General features: G+C 60.3%; 3 protein-coding genes across 4 annotated transcripts; 2 read left to right on the top strand and 1 right to left on the bottom strand.

Moving 5' to 3' along the window:
* Positions 1 to 4,088: 4,088 nt before the first annotated feature.
* TUBB4B (tubulin beta 4B class IVb) lies at positions 4,089 to 6,751 on the top strand. The gene is made up of 4 exons (XM_003911025.3): positions 4,089 to 4,461; positions 4,766 to 4,874; positions 4,956 to 5,066; positions 5,537 to 6,751. Exons 1-4 carry the CDS (start codon positions 4,405 to 4,407, stop codon positions 6,595 to 6,597), a joined length of 1,338 nt encoding a protein of 445 aa, XP_003911074.1. The 5' UTR covers positions 4,089 to 4,404; the 3' UTR covers positions 6,598 to 6,751.
* Positions 6,626 to 11,694, bottom strand: FAM166A (family with sequence similarity 166 member A). Of its 2 annotated transcripts, XM_003911029.5 has the most exons (7): positions 11,547 to 11,692; positions 8,699 to 8,913; positions 8,367 to 8,617; positions 8,152 to 8,278; positions 7,701 to 7,795; positions 7,215 to 7,332; positions 6,627 to 6,832 (listed from the first exon to the last, which is right to left on the bottom strand). In XM_003911029.5, exons 1-7 carry the CDS (start codon positions 11,600 to 11,602, stop codon positions 6,744 to 6,746), a joined length of 951 nt encoding a protein of 316 aa, XP_003911078.3. In that variant the 5' UTR covers positions 11,603 to 11,692; the 3' UTR covers positions 6,627 to 6,743. The 2 variants fall into 2 exon arrangements, with proteins under 2 accessions (XP_009186030.3, XP_003911078.3); XM_009187766.4 differs by having other exon boundaries at positions 6,626 to 6,832; positions 8,367 to 8,913; positions 11,547 to 11,694.
* A 3,740-nt stretch (positions 11,695 to 15,434) lies between these two features.
* Positions 15,435 to 17,494, top strand: STPG3 (sperm-tail PG-rich repeat containing 3). Its single transcript, XM_003911030.4, has 6 exons — positions 15,435 to 15,574; positions 15,781 to 15,938; positions 16,043 to 16,177; positions 16,478 to 16,566; positions 16,681 to 16,984; positions 17,134 to 17,494. Exons 1-6 carry the CDS (start codon positions 15,465 to 15,467, stop codon positions 17,265 to 17,267), a joined length of 930 nt encoding a protein of 309 aa, XP_003911079.1. The 5' UTR covers positions 15,435 to 15,464; the 3' UTR covers positions 17,268 to 17,494.
* The last annotated feature ends 487 nt before the right edge of the window (positions 17,495 to 17,981 follow it).

Here is a 17,981-nt window from a genome sequence, read left to right as displayed (position 1 = left end):
CCCCTGTCCGTCTGCCCTCTGTGTCTCTCAGCCAGTCCTGGGCTGGGCCCCTCGGGGACGCTTCTCCACAGGGCTGGGCCACCTCAGGTGCTCGGCTCCCAGAACACACCAGGAGGCCGGTCTCGCCCACCAGGCTGGGGCGCACTGAGCCCTGGCACTACCACAGAGAATGAGACCCTGTCCGGGAAGGCCTGTCCGTGGGGTGGGCCCAGGAGGGCGGACAGCACCCATGGGGAGGACTTGGGGGCCAGGGTCCCTCCCTCCACTGTGTGGTCGAGTTTCCACACAGGAAGGCTTGTCTGCCAGTCAATGGGTAACTGGACACCTGGGAAGTTGGCCGGGTTGAGGGGGGGCTCCTGCCACCTGTAGCCCAGAGCTGCCCACAGCCCTAACCCAACCCCCACTCCCGCCAAGGGAAGAAAGCTTTGGGTTACCCCGGAACTGGAGCATTCAGTCAGGCACAGAGACAGGTGGGTGAGGGGCCGGCCCCGTCAGGGACAGGTCTAGTTTGCTCATTTCTGAGTCTGCTGCTGTGGCCAGTCACGTTCTCCCGTCCAGAACTGCAGCCCTGCAGCCCTGATCTCTTCCCAGAGCCTCCCAGGATTGCCTGGTCAGACCCCACTAGGGGATAGAGGTGCAGCCGCTCAGGAAGATGAGGCCTGAGGGGGCCCCACGGCCATTTCTCCTCTGTGGCTCTGTCCTTTTCCACCCTCAGATTCCTTTAGCCCCCGCTCATGACCCCCAGGCCCTCTGTCCCCTTGGCCCCCAGTCTTCCCTGGGTCCTCTGCCCCAGCCACCCCTCAAACTCCTAGGCCTCCTGGGCCTTGATTTCACCCACAGAGGGAGGTGACCACCTGCTCTGGGAGCCAGGGGGGCCTCAGGGGTGGACTCCAGAGAGCGGGACCCCCAGCAGCTGGAGCTTTGGTTCCCACAGCCCTGTGATTCTTGGACACCCCTGTGGACCTGACATCAGCCTCATGGAACCGTCTGGCACCCATGTAGGGAACAGGCTTGGCTAGCTCCCTGGGGAGACTGAGGGGCCCGGGAGTTCCCCTGCCCTTTGGGGGGTATCAGTGAGGCCTTTGTGGAGAGGGGGAGGAAGCATCCCATGCACCTGTCCTTCCAGGGCAGGTGAGGTCTCCCACAAAGGCTGGGCGCCGGGTCCTTTAAGGCCGCCAATACTGTCTGCCTGCTGCCCCTGCCTGGTGGTAACACACCCTCCCGCTGGGACCATGGCCACCAGTAAACAGAGCTTTCGTTGTGGATCCTCCGACAGCTGCAGGAGGAGGAGGAGGGCAGAAGCCCAGCACTCCCACAGCCACGCCTGCCCCTCTTCCCTGCCCTTCTGGCCCTCCTTGGACTGTATCCTGCCTGGCCATGGACCCCAGGCCCCAGGAGTTGATCTTCCTGCCCCATACTATCCTGCCTCTCCATCCTGCAGCAGGGCACCTTGGCTCAGGGTAGGGACCTGCAGAGCCTCCCCCAACCAGTTTTGTGCAACAGGGGTAGCTGCTGTCCTTGTTGGGCTCAGGCCCAAGCTTCAGGGTGTCTACTGCTGTCTTGTCCCCAGCCAGTGTCCACCTCACCAGGGCAATGCGAGGGCAAAGTGGGCCGGCTAGTGCCATGGCGAGCTCTGGGGCTCTCACCTGGCCAGGTGACGCCTGTGAAACAGGGGTGGCACACTGACCTCCCAGCCCTGTGGCACTGGTCACAGGAAGCAGAGGCCTTTATAGAGAGGGGTTGGGAGACTCTGACAAGGTGCAGGAATGCCACACACCTCAAAGAGCAGCCTCAGTCGGGCGCTCTGCACAGCTCACTGGGGAAAAAAACCCAGAGCTTCTCCTTCCTCCCCTTTGTGACAACTCAATGTTACGAGGTTTCGACATGTCCCTGACTACTGCCTGGATAGCTGAGCTACTCCCAGGATGCCCTGGGCACTAGGAGAACCCTCGGATGGCTGGCAGCAACCTGTGCATCCCTCAGGCCACTGCTGGACCCAGTCCCTCTGAGGGTCAAGGCCTGTGTCAGAGTGGTCACTGGAAGCCAGGCCCGTCTTCCTGGACTGATCTGTGGGGAAGGCCACCCTTTTGGACAGGATGGCAAACTGGCAACAGACCCCCGAGGAGTGAGCACAGCTGCAGGCCCTCGCCCCGGAAGGACAATGCTGATTCCCGTGCATGCTCTGGTGCTGCGTGTCCCAACTTCCAGTGTCGCACACTATGTGGTGAAGACGGAGGTGCAGCCCCTCCAGGAACAGAAAAATAAATAAGCAGATATTGTTTCCAACAGCCTCCAATTGGGGACAGATGCCCAGTGGCCACAGCACAGGAGACTCTCAGGGCAGACCTGATGGTGTAATTTAAAATGCTACAAAAATACAGCCAGATGCAGTGGCTCACGCCTGTAATCCCAGCACTGTGGGAGGCCAAGGCGGGTGGATCACAAGGTCAGTTCGAGAGGAGCCTGGCCAAGATGGTGAAATCCCATCTCTACTAAAAATACAGAAATTAGCTGGGCGTGGTGGCAGGCGCCTGTAATCATAGCTACTCGGGAGGCTGAGGCAGGAGAAACACTTGAATCCCGGAGATGGAGGTTGCAGTGAGCCGAGATCCTCCAGCCTGAGCGACAGAGCAAGACTCTGTCTCAAAAAAAAAACCAACAACAACAACAACAAAAAATTAGCCAGGGGTGGTGCTGCACACCTGTAGTCCCAGCTACTTGGGAGGCTGAGGCAGGAGAATCGCTTGAACCCAGGAGGTGGATGGAGGTTGCAGTGAGCCAAGATCGCGCCACTGCACTCCAGCCTGGGCGACAAGAGCAAAACTCCATCTCAAAAAAAAAAAAAGAAGCTACAAAAATACAGAAGGCATGGTGGCTCATTCCAGTAATCCCAGCAATTTGGGAGGCTGAGGCGGGCGGATCACTTGAGGTCAGGAGTTTGAGACCAGCTTGGCCAACATGGTGAAATCCTATTTCTACCAAAAAAACAAAAACTGGCATGGTGGCGGGTGCCTGCAGTCCCAGCTACTGAGGAGGCTGAGGCAGGAGAATCGCTTGAATCTGGGGGGGGGGTCCAAGATCGCGCCACTGCACTCCAGCCTGGGAGACAGAGCAAGACTGTCTCAAAATAATAAATTAAGTAAAATAAAAATGCTACAAAAATACAGCGCGTTTGTTTTCAAACAGACTGATTAAAGGCGCAACCACATATAATTCATTTTGTTTAGAAGTTTCTTTTCCCACCCAAGTAGAAATCAAGTCTTAAATTACGAAAAGCACTAATAGAAGTATGTCTCAGCCCCAGCGCGCTGACCCGTGGTTGGGATACCGGCCCTGGAGCCCAGAGGTCGGGGCCCACCCGCCGGGGGAGGTCTGGGCTCTGTCCTGGTCTCCACGGAGCTCGCGCACTCCTGGGGCCGAGGTACCAAGGCGACCGGCGCACGGCCAGCGCCGTCTCCACAACAGGGCAGGGCGCGCGGCCGCGGGGGAGGACTCGCCCCTCCGCTCCCCTCCCCTGTCCTCCGCCCAGGCCCTCGGGGCGCGACGTCCCCCACGTGCTCCCCTCACCCGACCGCGAGGGCAGTGGGCGTGCGGGACCCCGGAGCAGGAAACTCCGCGGCCTCTGCGGCTCTGTGGTGCGCTCCCCTCCACCGCCGCAGCCCCCGAGCCCGTGTATCTTTCTGCTTTTAAGGCATCGCAGCCTCCTCGGCCTGGAGGCCCCGGGCTCGTTCCGTGCGGACCCCGCTCCAGAACCGGCCCAGCGCGCAGATGCCGTGTCCTGGCGCAGGACCGGCGACGGCGCAACTCTGGACGCGGAGCCGCCGCCGGGCCTGCCCTTCCCAGCTCCCGAAAGGACCTCCCGGGCTCAGAGCCAGGACTGCGCTCGCCCGAGGCCCGTCGGGCCCGCCCTCCCCCCGGCACCCGGCGCGCAGCTGCCCGCCGCCCGACCGGAAGCCCGCGCCTGCGCCCCACCCCGTTCGCGCGCCTCCCGCGACACTGCGGCGGTTACCAGGACGCTGACCCAGCGCAGCCAATAGCGCCAGCCTGGCGGCGTGCTCCCGGCAGCCAGCCAATGAGAGGGCAAATCAATCATTTGAAACACCCAATGGACGGAGCACTGCAGCGCCGGGGGTGGATTGTGATAGGGAGATAGGAGGCTGCGGCTGACCAATAAAGATCAAACTGGCTTAAAAAGGCGGACCTTAGGCGGCTCGATGAACGAGGGCGAGACCAATCAAACGAGGGAGCTTGCCAGCCTCGTTCTGGCAGCCCAATCCGAGGCTGGCGGAGGCGGGCGCGGAGGGTATATAAGCGTTAGCGGAGCGTCGGTTGTAGCACTTTGCGCGCCCGCTGCTTAGCTTCTGTTTCTCAACTTCCGCACGCGTCCCAGCCGCCGCCGCCATCATGAGGGAAATCGTGCACCTGCAGGCCGGGCAGTGCGGCAACCAAATCGGCGCCAAGGTAAGTTGCCGGGGCGCTGGGGCCGGCGCGGGCCTGCCGGGCGGGGCGGGCGGGCAGCCGGGGAAGATGGCGGCAGCAGCGGCCGGGCGGCGTCCCCGCATTGCGGCCGCCGGGCCCCCTCCGCGGGGACTGGGCCGAGCCTGGCGACCGAAGCCCCCAGGAACCCGGGGGCCAAGGCGCGCAGGGCGGGGGAGGGGCGGGGAGGGCCGGGCTGCCGCACCCGTCCGGGGCGGGGCTGCCTCCCTGCGCACCGGCCGCGGTGACTCAGCCCCGACCCGCCCGGGCCCGCCCGCGTCCCTTGTAGTTCTGGGAGGTGATCAGCGATGAGCACGGCATCGACCCCACGGGCACCTACCACGGGGACAGCGACCTGCAGCTGGAGCGCATCAACGTGTACTACAACGAGGCCACCGGTGAGGCCCCGGCCCTTTCCCCGACCGCCCTCCGGGGACCCCGCGGCCCCTGCCCTGGCTGACGCCCTCCCGTCCCCGCAGGCGGCAAGTACGTGCCCCGCGCCGTGCTCGTGGATCTGGAGCCCGGCACCATGGACTCCGTGCGCTCGGGGCCCTTCGGGCAGATCTTCCGGCCGGACAACTTCGTCTTCGGTGAGCTGCGGCTGGGGGCTGGGCGGCGGCTCAAAGGTCAAGGGGCTGCTCCAAGGGCACCTCCGTGGGAACTGCGCAGCCCGGGCCCCTGGACGCTCTTCTTTGAACCACTCAATCCCCTCTCCTAAATCGGCTTTGAGAGCAAGGTCCAGCTGTCTGCCGAGGCGAGGAGCCGCCACACACGTAATCTCCCTGCAGGGAGCTGAGCTGGGGGCAGTGGCTGTTGCTCTGTCCTTGGGAATTGGCAGTGGCCCCCCCTCCCCGGGGAGGGGTTTGTTAAGCTCTCAGGTTTGGCTCTTGACTTAATCTGTAGCAGGGCAGGCTGCCGTCTTTTCACTTTGAGGGGTCTGTTTGGTCTACCTGCAGGGTGAATTCTGGGGTCAGCTCACACCATGTCACTAGGTCCTTTTCGCATGGTGGTGGTGACTAGTAGTGCTATCTACTTGGCTGATAAATGACTTTTCTCACAGGTCAGAGTGGTGCTGGGAACAACTGGGCCAAGGGGCACTACACAGAAGGCGCGGAGCTGGTGGACTCGGTGCTGGATGTTGTGAGGAAGGAGGCTGAGAGCTGTGACTGCCTGCAGGGATTCCAGCTGACCCACTCCCTGGGTGGGGGGACGGGGTCTGGGATGGGTACCCTCCTCATCAGCAAGATCCGGGAGGAGTACCCAGACAGGATCATGAACACGTTCAGTGTGGTGCCTTCGCCCAAGGTGTCAGACACAGTGGTGGAGCCCTACAACGCCACCCTCTCAGTCCACCAGCTCGTAGAAAACACAGACGAGACCTACTGCATTGATAACGAAGCTCTCTACGACATTTGCTTCAGAACCCTAAAGTTGACCACGCCCACCTATGGTGATCTGAACCACCTGGTGTCTGCTACCATGAGTGGGGTCACCACCTGCCTGCGCTTCCCGGGCCAGCTCAATGCTGACCTGCGGAAGCTGGCTGTGAACATGGTCCCGTTCCCCCGCCTGCACTTCTTCATGCCCGGCTTTGCCCCGCTGACCAGCCGGGGCAGCCAGCAGTACCGGGCCCTGACCGTGCCCGAGCTCACTCAGCAGATGTTTGATGCCAAGAACATGATGGCTGCTTGTGACCCCCGCCATGGCCGCTACCTGACGGTTGCTGCCGTGTTCAGGGGCCGCATGTCCATGAAGGAGGTGGATGAGCAAATGCTTAATGTCCAAAACAAAAACAGCAGCTATTTTGTTGAGTGGATCCCCAACAATGTGAAAACAGCTGTCTGTGACATCCCGCCCCGGGGGCTAAAAATGTCCGCCACCTTCATCGGCAACAGCACGGCCATCCAGGAGCTGTTCAAGCGCATCTCGGAGCAGTTCACGGCCATGTTCCGGCGCAAGGCCTTCCTGCACTGGTACACGGGCGAGGGCATGGACGAGATGGAGTTCACCGAGGCTGAGAGCAACATGAACGACCTGGTGTCTGAGTACCAGCAGTACCAGGACGCCACGGCCGAGGAGGAGGGCGAGTTCGAGGAGGAGGCTGAGGAGGAGGTGGCCTAGAGCCTTCAGTCACCGGGGAAAGCAGAGAGGCAGTGCGAACTCTTTATTCACTCCCAGCCTGTCCTGTGGCCTGTCCCGCTGTGTGTGCACTTGCTGTTTTCCCTGTCCTCATCCCATGCTGTACAGACACCACCATTAAAGCATTTTCATAGTGTGCGGTTTCGCCTCGCCCATTCCTTCCAGTAGGCCCTCCGGGTGCTATTGCCGAATGTCAGTGCGTAGTTGTCCTGCATGGCTGCGGGGAGCCAGGCTGTAGGTGAGCTGGGCTTATGTACCCAGGGACCAGCATGGGCTGGACACCCAGGCTTCAGAGAAGCGTGCGGCTGCCCTGGGCCCTGGGGATCTGCTTGGTGGGGAACCTGCTTCTTGAAGGCAGGCCTGTCCTGTTCTGGGTACCCAACCTTGGGGCCCATTGGCCTGTGTCTGGGACTTTAGCCCCCTTCCGAAAGGGGTAGGGAGCATGGCAGACAATCCTACCCCAACCAAGGTGGGACCCTGGTTGGTAACAGTGGTCAGACAGGTGGTCCTGAACCAGCAATGAAGGGTGGGCAGGTACAGCTGCCCCTCCCCACGTTGGCCAGGGTGTGTCCGTGTGACCCTTCCCGCCCTGTACTCACAGGGGATGAACCCCATGTAGAAGGGGATCAGGCCTTGGCTGCTGTAGATGTGGTTGCTGGGCCAGTGTGTTCCAGGCAGCTTCTCACCCAGGTCACAGTGGGGGTTTCTAAATAGGAACTGGGGAGACAGGCAGGTGCTGACAAGCTGCCTCCCCAGCAGGCAACCAGATAGTAAACTCCCAGTGGGGGCCTGGCCGGAGGGCCGGCACTCTCCGTGGGGAAGCTGCTCTCCGTGGGGAAGCTGCTCGTGCTCCCAGCCTTCTGCATCCCCCTCCCCCCGACTCCCGAAACTTGAGTGCAGGGATCCAAGCAAGGCTCAGGAGAGAGGGGTTGGGGTGGCACCTCCAGGGACAGGAGAGAGCCAGGCAGAGCCCCCTCAGGCTTCTGAGGGAACCTGGCCTTCAAGGCACTCTCCAGGGAAGCTACCAGGCAGGAGAGGAAGTGTGTGTGTGAGCTGGGAGCAGGCCCTGGATGGCGCTCTCCTACCTGGCTCTTGTCGAACTCGTCCATGGCTTGCGTGACGCCATCTCGGTAATTCACCCCCATTACCCAGGCGAACCGGGGAATGAAGCCAGCATAGCCTGGGGGTGGGCAGACGTGCGGGCTACCCCAGGCCCCCTTGGCCCTCCCCTGGGCACATCCACCTGCCCCCAGACATGTCAGGGAAGCCAGGCAAGGCTCCCTTTCTTCCCGGAACGTTCCGTTGGTGACTGCCTGATGTGGCCAAATGGGAACAGGCAGGCAGGGCACTGCCTCGTCTTGGGAAAAGCTGGGCTCCTGGAAGCAGCTGGGAGGCAGAGAAGGTCCCCCCAGCCCGCTAGCCCATTCTGGAGCAGGAAAAGTGGGCCCCTGTGACAGTCTCCTCAGGGGCTCTCACACTGCAAGAACCTTGTGGGGAGGGGCGTCCTTGTCCAGCCCAACCCGTGCCCGCACCCACCTGAGATGGCCTTGCGTTGGATCAGGTTGGGGTGGTCCAGCTGCGGCAGCCGCTGGAACCTGCCCACATCTAGTGTCTCCTGCTGGCGGGCGGGGGGTGGGTACTCATCCCTCCGGCAGTGGTACAGCTGGAGCGAGGAGGGGGTGAAGGTCATGGTGCGGCTCCCACCTGGGGCTGAGCAGAATGGGCTTGGCACTGGTGCATCCCCCGGCTACCTGGTGCTGTCTGGGGGCCTCGCAGACAGGAGTGGTGCTCTTCCAGGCATCTTCGCAGTATGCTGGGTGTCCCAAGTCTCTGGATTCCCCCTTCCTGCCTGGTGGGCACGGAGGGTGCGGGGGGTAGGGCATGACGTCTGCAGGTAGCAGAATCTGTCTGGCTATGTTCTCTACCCCTGGCGGCTCCTGGGCGTCCACCTTCAAGGGTGGGAGCTGGCCAAGGATCTCAAGGTTCTTATAGGGCTTCAGACCTGTACCAACAGGGCAGCCTGTGAGTGCCAGGACAGGCAGGCGGGCGCAGGAGGGTGCAGGGTCGGGGACTGGCGGCTCACTGGTGTAGTGGGGAATGTAAGGCTCCATCAGGTCTCGGCAGGGAACCCTCGGGGGCTTGGACTGGCTGAAGTCCTCAATGAACTTGGGCTTGGACATGGGGGACAGCACAGAGCAGGGGCTCTTCTGCACACTGGGGTCTGTGAGGAGCTGCCCCGTGGTACGCCCATAGGTGTTCCCCACCTGGTAGCGCAGCTGTGGAAAGAAGCCGGCATAGCTGTGGAGGGAAGAGAAGGAGGCAGGGCAGGTCTCAAGGGCAGCCCCAGCACTGGGCAGGGCCCCTTCAAGCCAGATGTGGATCCAGCCTGCCAGCCACTTAGCAGCAGCTTGGCCTGTGGCAGGTCACCTGCCCTCTGCTCACCTGTAAATGGGGCTGCAGTGGCACTTGCCTTCCAGGGCTCTCGTAGCCTAAACGGGTGTCACACACCACGTGCTGGGAACACGTCAGCACCACAGCAGATGGCCGCCTGCCTTGTACCAGCCCCTCCAACCCCCTCACACCCCTCATTCCAGCGACTCCGGGGTGCTCTGCCCTGGCAAGGCAAGTACAGGCACAGGACGTGTGGGCAAGGGCGTAGGCGAGGGACGGCCCCTTGGACACACACTGGGCCCACCAGGAGGGTGTTGGGTGGGCTTGGCCTGCACCTGTGCCACTCCGAGAGGCCAGTAGCCTCCTGCACAGGACCAGGACTGGGAGGCAGGTGGAGAGCCGGGCTTTTCGGGACCCTCATTTGGCCTCATGGTTGTGGTGCAGGCAGTCACAGGTGGTTCAGCGCCTCAGGGTCTATGTGATTATTCAAGGAGTAAGAACTACCTTCCTTTTAAAAATTGCCAAACGGCCGGGTGTGGTGGCTCACGCCTGTAATCCCAACACTTTGGAAGGCTGAGACTGGGGGATCATGAGGTCAGGAGATCTAGGCAATCCTGGCTAACACCATGAAACTCTGTCTCTACTAAAAATACAAAAATTAGTGGAGTGTGGTGGTGGGCGCCTGTAGTTCCAGCTACTCGGGAGGCTGAGGCAGGAGAATTGCTTGAACCCAGGAGGCGGAGGTTGCAGTGAGCTGAGATTCGGCCACTGCACTCCAGCCTGGGCGACAGAGCAAGACTCCGTCTCAAAAAAAAAAAATTAGCCGGGCGTGGTGGTGGGTGCCTGTAATCTCAGCTACTCAGGAGGCTGAGACAGGAGAATCGCTTGAACCCGGGAGGCGGAGGTTGCAGTGAGCCGAGATCTCACCACTGCATTCCAGCCTGGGCAATGACGAGACTTTGTTTCAAAATAAATAAATAAAAATAAAAATGGCCAAAATTAGCGCAGCCTTGTCAGTTTAACAGCCGAGCAACCGGCCAGGCGCAGTGGCTCACGCCTGTAATCCCAGCAGTTTGGGAGGCGAGAGACAGGTCACGATCCACTTGAGGAGTCAGGAGATGGAGACCATCCTGGCTGCCACAGTGAAACCTCATCTCTCTAAAAATACAAAAAATTAGCTGGGCGTGGTGGCGAGGTGCCTGTAGTCCCAGCTACTCGGGGAGGCTGAGGCAGGAGAATGGGGAACCGGGGAGGCGAAGCTGCAGTGAGCCCAGATTGCACTGCACTCAGCCGAACAACAAATGAGACTCTGTGTCTCAATAAATAAATAAATAAGCTGGGCGCAGTGGCTCAAGCCTGTAATCCCAGCACTTTGTGGCCAAGATAGAGGCGGATCCTAGTCAGGAGATCAAGACCATCCCTGGCTATGCCCACAGCCAGGTAGAACCCCGTCTCTACTAAAAAATACAAAACTAGCCCCGGGTAAAATTGTGAAGCCTGTATCGTCAGCTACTCAGGAGGCTGAGGCAGGAGAATGCAAGTGCAGTAAACCCGGGGAAGAAGTGAGCTTGCAGTGAGCTGAGATCATCCACTGCACTCAGCCTGGGTGACAAGCGAGACTCCGTCTCAAAAAATAAAAAATAAAATAAATAAATAAAGCCAAGCAATGCTGAGCCTCGGCTTCACCTGCCCCTTCCCCAGACGTAGCTGTTCAGAGGCAGGTGTGGTTTCTTCCCGGCCTTTCCCCTTTGCATGTAGCGTGTGTGTATGTAGGTGTGCACACATACGTTCCGTTCAGGGGTTACTTTTATTTTTTGTTCAGGGGGATATCTAGTGAGGCAGCCTGGCATTTGCTCATCTTGTCTTTAAAGTTTGGAGTCCTGACCGGGCGCAGTGGCACAAGCCTGTCATCCTAGCACTTTGGGAGGCCGAGGTGGGCAGATTACTTGAGGTCAGGAGTTCAAGACCAGCCTGATCAACATAAAGAAACCCTGTCCCTACTAAAAATACAAAATTAGCTGGGTCCGTGGTGGCAGGTGCCTGTAATCCCAGCTACTCGGGAAGCTGAGACAGGAGAATCGCTGGAACTCGGGAGGCAGAGGTTGGGGTGAGCCAAGATTGCAGCATTGCATTCCAACCTGGGCAACAAGAGTAAAACTCTGCCTCAAAAAATAAATAAATAAAATGAAGTGTGGAGTCCTCTCTGGAATGGGCGTCGGGCACTTACTAGCTGGCCTCTGCCGGCTGCTTGGCTGCTCCAGTTTCTGCTCGACAGGTGTGCTGGCCACCTGGTGTGGTGTTCGCAGTTGTGCACCAGCGGGGAGGGTGAGGCCTGGGCCCCTGGCAGCCCCATCCCTGAGCTTCCCCTGTCCCAGGGCTCCCCAGACCACAGACTGTAGTGCCCCATGGTGTGGCCCTTAGCTTCCTGGGGTCCAGCTCTGGGCTCCTCACAGCTGGCCTTCATGCCTCAGGCCCCAGCCATTCTTCCCCTCCTGCAGCCCTGGCCCCAGTCACCTCCAGAGCTCCCTCCCGGCTCTCACCCAGGGATATAGTGAGGCTCTGGCGTGAAGAGATCGTGTTTCTGAGTAGTTGTCATTTTGCTTTCACTCTGGCCTTGCTGGCTCCAGTCCCTCCGGCATCCAGCTCCCTTCCCTGAGGGCAGTCCTGTCACCGGGCAACCATTGTGAGGGACGAGCATTGTGGGCACCTCCTGGAGGCCCAGGGTTTCGCTAGCCTGTGAGGCCCACACTGCTGGAGGTGAGACACTGAGGCCCAGACAGGTGCCAGGCCGGGGAGGAGTCGTGGCAAGACAGGGGGCCTGGGAGGAAGTCCCGTTAACTTCAAGCTCAGAAAACAGACTGTCCCTCCAGAAAGGGCCTGGGCTCTTGCTGCCCCCAGGAGGCCACCAGCCCCAGTCTCAGGGTGAGGCTAAGGAGTCCCCAGGCCCCCTCCTCTGACAGGAGGACTTGCAGCTGCAGAGAGCCTCGGATTCAGAGCTTCCAGTATAGGGCTGTCACCGAACTCCCTCAGCCCTTCATGTGGGGCAGGGCGTTATGTTTACGTTTTAAGCAAATTCTGAATTTTGTTCTTTTTTTTGTACAGGAAGGACTTCCTAACCATAAAAATGAAGGAAGGCAGCCGGGTGCCATGGCTCACGCCAGTAATCCTAGCACTTTGGGAGGCTGGTGGGCAGATCCGCGAGGTCAGGAGTTTGAGACCAGCCTTTGACATGGTAAACCCCGTCTCTACTAAAATACAAAATTTAGCAGGTGCTGTGGCCAGGTAGCCTGTAGTCCCAGCTACTCGGGAGGCTGAGGAGCAGGAGGTGGTGTGAACCAGGAGGTGGAGGTGCAGTGAGCTGAGATGGCGCCACTGCACTCCAGCCTGAGCCTGGAAACAGGCTCAAGTTTCAAAAAAAAAAAAAAAAAGAAAGGCTAGATTAACATGGCTCATGCCTATCATTGCATGTGAAAGGTGCTTTGGGGCTGGGGGCCAGGAATCAGGTGGGCAGATTAGCCAGGCCTGGAGGTTCAAGCCTGCTGGGCAACATGGGGAAACCCCACCTCTACAAAGAAGAAAGAAAAATTAGCCAGGCGTGGTGAACATGCCTGTGATCCCAGCTACTTGGGAGGCTGAGGTGGAAGGATGACCTGAGCCTGGGAGGTTGAGGCTGCAGAGAGCTGAGATCGCACCACTGCACTCCAGCCTGGGCGACAGAACCAGACCACTTCTCAACAAACAAAAAATAACCAAAAGGCAAACTGAAAAACTGGAAAAGTTTGCAGCAAATTATTCCTCGAACAAATGTGGTATCTATCAGACTCTGAGCCAGTAAACTCGGTAATCCCCTATGACTTACTGCATGCCTCCTTGAATGGCCTGAAGTAACAGAATCACAAAAATTAGAAGCCTGCCACAAGCCATAACTGATGACATTCCACCATAAAAGAAGTGAAAATGGGCCGAGCCTTGGTGGCTCAAGCTGTAATCCCAACTTTGGGAGGCGAGGCGGATCAGGTCAGGAGATGGAACCATCCTGGCTAACGGTGAGAGCCCGTCTCTACTAAAATACAAAAAAAAATTAGCTAGGCTGAGGTGGCCGAGTAGCCTGTAGTCCCAGCTACTCGGAGAACTGAGAGGCAGGAGAATGGGCGTGAACCTGGGAGGCCGTGAGCTTGCAGTGGTGCTCACGGCGCCACTGCCTCCAGCCTGGGCAACAGAAATGAGACTCGTCTCATAAAAAAAGAGGCGGAGGTGGCTCAAACCCTGTAATCAGCACTTTGGGAGGCCGAGAATGGCAGGTAGGATCCGCGAGGTCAGGTCAGAGACCATCCCTAGCTAACCACGGTGAAACCCGTCTCTAAAAAATAAAAAAACTAGCCCGAGGCCCGAGGTGGCGTGAGAGCCTGTAGTCCCAGCACTCGGGAGGCTGAGGCAGGAGAATGGGCGTAAAGCCAGGAGGCAGAGCTTGCAGTGAGCTGAGATCGGGCCACAGCACTCCAGCCCTGGAGCGACAGGCAAAACTCCGTCTCAAAAAAAAAAAAAAAAAAAAGAAATGAAAATGGCTGGTCCTTGCTTCTGGCTCATGCAAACAAAACCTTTGCTTTCAGGCATTTTGCTCGCCCCGCCCAGAGAACCCCTTGACTGTAATTTTTCCTTCCACCTACCCAAATCCTCTCACAGCGGCCCCACCCATCTTCCAGCCCATGTGACTCTCTTTCCGGGCCTCCAGCACGCCTGCACCAGGTGATTAAAGCTTTATTGCTCCGCACAAGCCTGTTTTGGTGAGTCTCTTCACATGGATCATGACAAAGTATCAGCATTAAAAGCCATATAAAACAAAGATATACACAACACCTCCATGGAAAATGCAGACATGATATGAATTTTTTTTTGTATTTTTTCAAGTAGGGCTGGGGTTTCACCGTGTTAGCCAGGATGGTCTGATCTCACAGTGGCCTCGTGATCACTTGCGCCTCGGCCTCCCAAAGTGCTGGGATTACCTGTGAACCACCCAGCCAGCCTCCTGAGTTAGCATGAGTGGCTACATCAAATTAAACCCAAAGAGGGTATCATAGGAGACCCCAGCAGAAGCCAGTTGGTCTGGGAAGTTCCAGGAGCCCAGGCGCGACTGGTGTGTCTGGGGCCCTGCCCCGTCTGTGTCTGGAGAGCCGTCTTTGGGAGAGCTCTCTCACCCTGTGGGATCTGACACTGTCTCCAGGTAGATGGTGAAGGAAATGAATTAGAGGACACCCAGCTTGGTGTGTGGGGAACAACCCCCCCAACATTTGAACAAAAGCCTCCTTCTGTGACGGCTGTGGTGGTGTGGGTGCAGAGCCGGAGACCGCGAGAACATTTCCCCCACGCACCTTCTGAAGGAGAGGATGGATGTCCAGCAGCGCCATTCACAGCGGCAACGTTTATTACAGGACAGGGAGGACCTGGAGGGGCCTATCTGTCCAATGACAAGGGCTTCATGAGCAAAGTGCACTCTGTTTCACTGGCAGCCAGTCAACTCTGAACCTGGCGCGACCTGGACAGGGGCTCCAGAGCTCAGGGCGTGAACCCTTCGCCCAGATAAAACCTGTGCTTCCTCAAGCATGTGTCCATCTGTCTGCCTGGCAGGCCCAGTGCTGAAGGGCAGGCATCCAGAGAGGGCGGAGGAGGCCCAAGTTGGCCCTGTTCACAGGCACTGCCCTGGTGGATTCTGGGCCAAGGTCAGGGCTGGGACCGGCTGGCGGTCAGCTCCAGAGGCCACACAGCGAGGGCCTTGGTGCCCACACGGGCTCTTGCTCACGCAGGCTGGCTGTTCCTTTGCAGATCAGGCAGCCTGGCCATCAGTGACACCTTCTAGTCTCTGTGTCCCCAGGTGAGAGGCAGGCCCTCACACTCCAGTCCTGGCTGGGCTCCAGGGCCGGGCCTGCCTCTGGTGTCAGACCCATCTGATGTGGCTTTGCTTTTCCCCTAAGTGGGAACCCAGGTGGGGTGGCAGCTCCTCCTCTTCCTCCAGGGATCTTTCCTGGACCCCTCCCTCCTACCCCCAGGGAGTCCTGGCTGGCCAGACACAGCTGGGCATCTCCTAGGGCTTGGCGGATGCCCTGGGTCCTGTTCCCTCCACCCCCTCTGCTGAGGCCTCAGTCCTCCCAGAGGACCTGCTAGAGTGGACCCCAGACTTCCAGGAGACCCCAGGGTGCAGGAGAGGGGAGGAGGCTGGGAAAGTTAGGGGGAAAGGGAGAGGGCTGGGCCAGGAGTCACTGGGGCAGGCTGGGGGTCCTGGCCCAGGCAGACCCCGTGATCATCTAGTTAGTGGGGGAGGGGCCCGCCCGGGGTGGGGGCCCAGGGCAGCCCCTCCAGGGCCAGACAATGCATCTTCCCCAGGAGCCCCAGCAACAGAGGGGCCTACCAGTGAGGTCACAGAGCCCGGTGGTGCCCTCGGGGAAGAGAGCCAGGAGACTCTGATGATGAATTTTGACCAGAAGGCAGTGAAATTCCTGGCAAATTTTTACATCAATGGAGGCAAACACTGGACCCACGGCCACCTGAGGCAGACGCCACCAGAGCCCAGCCAGTAACTTGAGGGGGGCGGTGGGGCGGGAAGGGGCAGGCCGGCTGGGAGTGGCCAGGGTGCTGAGGGACAGCGGTGGGGGGAGGGCTGTGGGACAGGCCGGCTGGGAGCAGCCTGGGGGCTGAGGGACAGTAGAGGGGATAGGCTGTGGGGCAGGCGACTCAGAGTGGTGGGGACTGAGGAACAGTGGCTGTCGGTCTCCCTTGCAGGCCCAAGGCATCTGTGCTGTTGGTGGGCCTGGAGCCAGGGCTGGCCTGGGATGAGACACGGCCCCCAAAGATGAAGGAGGTCCCAGCTGGTCTCAGGTTACAGATGGGCACCCCTCAGGAGTCCCTGCCCACCTACACCCAGACCCTGAGAGAGCTGTGTGAGTGAGGGTCCCGGCCACCCCATCCCCACGCTGGTCTTTGGGGGTTGCGGGAGGGGCCTGCTGGAAGGAGCCCAGGCCCAGAGCTTGCTTCCTATGGCCAGTGCTGGAGCAACGCCCCCCGATCACAGCTGACCTGGAAGTCCCCAGTCCCACCAGGTACCAGGTGCCCAGCCCATCCGTACGAGAGTCCTCCCCACACCCCTGCTACAGCATCGGCTGCAGGCACCGGGGCCGAGGTGCGTGTCCCCTCCCTGAGGCCCGACCACCGGGCCTGTCCTCCACCCTGGGAATGGGGGCCTCTGCCTCTGAGCTGAAACCCCCACGGCCTGAGGGCCCCTCCACCCTCCCGGTGTTCACTTCCAGGCTCAGCGCCTGTAAGGAGGCCTGGAGAGAGGAGGGCTAGGGCTGGGGCATGGGTGGGTGTTGTGAGGACAAGGGTTCAGAGGCCGGGGGTGGGAACTGGGAGCCAGGTTCGAGTGGGGGCTGCCACCTGGGTGGGGCTCCCAGCCTTCTCTCTCTCCACCCTCCACCTACAGAGGGCGGTGGCCGCAGGGCATGGCAGACTCTGTGGTTCCAGAGTGAAAGCCCCTTCACGCAGAAAGCCGACTTTGACCAAGAGCAAAAGGTGGGGGCTGGGCAGGCAGGGGGCTGGGGGTTCCAGCGGGGTCAAAGGGGAGCTGGCTGAGGATCCGTGGGGAGCGCCCTGCCCTGCAGCCCCCCGTCTCCTGCCCCCTTGCAGTGGCCCTCGCCAGCCCACTACCAGCTGTTCAGCCGGCCCGCCGGCCCCGCCTTCAGCTTCAGAGGCCACCACTCCACCTCCAAGACACCTGAGGGTCACATCCGCCCAGGGCTGCCTGGAGCCAGGGGGCTGGGCCTCAGGGTGCAGCCCCAGTCCCTGCTTCAGGCCTCTTTGCAGGCACCTGGCAAGAGACACCCTGGCCCCAACACCTATAATATCCTTCCTGGGAGCCGCCTGCAGAGGCCCCGTTCGCCGGCCTTCTCGATGAGCCGCTCCCCCGCGTTCACCTCCTGGCTCAGCACCTGTAAGGAGGCCTGGAGAGAGGAGGGCTAGGGCTGGGGCATGAGTGTGTGTTGTGAAGACAAGGGTTCAGGTGCCAAGGGTGGGAACTGGGAGCCAGGTTCGAGTGGGGGCTGCCACCTGGGTGGGGCTCTCAGCCTTCTCTTTTGGCAGCTCGAACCCCTGGCCCAGCTGCCTACTACGTGGAGGACTGCTACAACTCACGCTTCCCCTCAGTGCCTGGCGTGGTCATCCAGGGTGTGCGCAGACCCAAGCGCCACAACACAGGCCCCTTCTGTGCACTCTAGAGCCAGCTGGGCACAACCTGCTTGGCCCGGCCACCGAGTGGCCTCCCCTGGGGCTTTCCCAGGCCTCCCTTGGGACTCGGGGCCCCAGCCTGGCCTTCTGACCCTCTGGGCACCCCCGATGCACCCTTCTGGCTGGTCAATCCTTCTATGGGCTGTGGACAAGGCTGGCCCAGCCTGGATCCCTCATCTGGCCACCTCCCTGCTATACAGAGATGCTGTTGGTTCTCTTGAGCTCTGTGGTGTGCAGTTGTCTGTCCTTCACCTGGGGGCGGTCCTGGGTCATTTCCGGCTTTCCCTGTTGAGGGATCTCCATTCGGCTGCCCCTGAAGGGTGCTCTTTTCTCTAGGGCAGCAGCCTGCGACTCACCCTGAGCTCCAGCCTGGAGCGAGATGGGAGGTGGGCTCTGTGGGACGCCCCCACCCAGCCGTGCCACTTAGGGGCCTGGTCCAGTTGCTGTCCACCTGAGGGTCAGCCGCTTGCCAAGCCAGGGAACTTGGAAGGAGGTGCCAAATGCCCTGAGCCGCCACCTCCAGGTGGGGTCGGCCTGGCCAGGTCTCAGGAAGGGCCCAGGGACCCCGCTCACCAGGGCCCAACCCCACTTCCCCTAGGCCTTGAGCTGAAGACGCAGCTGGGCTTAGTCACCTGTGCCCTGAAAACTCTGGCCCAGGGCCCTGCAGACTCCTGTGGCACTGCCAGCAGACTCCCAGGGCCTTC

The sequence above is a fragment of the Papio anubis genome, chromosome 13 (genome assembly GCF_008728515.1).
Source record: "Papio anubis isolate 15944 chromosome 13, Panubis1.0, whole genome shotgun sequence".
Taxonomy (NCBI): Eukaryota; Metazoa; Chordata; class Mammalia; order Primates; family Cercopithecidae; genus Papio; species Papio anubis.
This window is presented reverse-complemented; position numbering and strand designations above follow the sequence as displayed.

What these genes read in the sequence shown, in the direction of transcription:
- FAM166A (XM_009187766.4), bottom strand. Translation starts at nt 11,602, where the DNA reads ATGACAACTACTCAGAAACACGATCTCTTCACGCCAGAGCCTCACTAT. An exon ending in ACGAGTTCGACAAGAGCCAG is followed by an intron (nt 7,333 to 7,700) that starts GTAGGAGAGCGC and finishes CTGTCTCCCCAG; the next exon opens with TTCCTATTTAGAAACCCCCA. An exon ending in CTACATGGGGTTCATCCCCT is followed by an intron (nt 6,833 to 7,214) that starts GTGAGTACAGGG and finishes GGCTCCCCGCAG; the next exon opens with CCATGCAGGACAACTACGCA.
- TUBB4B (XM_003911025.3), top strand. Translation starts at nt 4,405, where the DNA reads ATGAGGGAAATCGTGCACCTGCAGGCCGGGCAGTGCGGCAACCAAATC. An exon ending in GCAACCAAATCGGCGCCAAG is followed by an intron (nt 4,462 to 4,765) that starts GTAAGTTGCCGG and finishes CGTCCCTTGTAG; the next exon opens with TTCTGGGAGGTGATCAGCGA. An exon ending in GCCGGACAACTTCGTCTTCG is followed by an intron (nt 5,067 to 5,536) that starts GTGAGCTGCGGC and finishes CTTTTCTCACAG; the next exon opens with GTCAGAGTGGTGCTGGGAAC.
- STPG3 (XM_003911030.4), top strand. Translation starts at nt 15,465, where the DNA reads ATGATGAATTTTGACCAGAAGGCAGTGAAATTCCTGGCAAATTTTTAC. An exon ending in CTGCAGGCACCGGGGCCGAG is followed by an intron (nt 16,178 to 16,477) that starts GTGCGTGTCCCC and finishes CTCCACCTACAG; the next exon opens with AGGGCGGTGGCCGCAGGGCA. An exon ending in ACTTTGACCAAGAGCAAAAG is followed by an intron (nt 16,567 to 16,680) that starts GTGGGGGCTGGG and finishes GCCCCCTTGCAG; the next exon opens with TGGCCCTCGCCAGCCCACTA.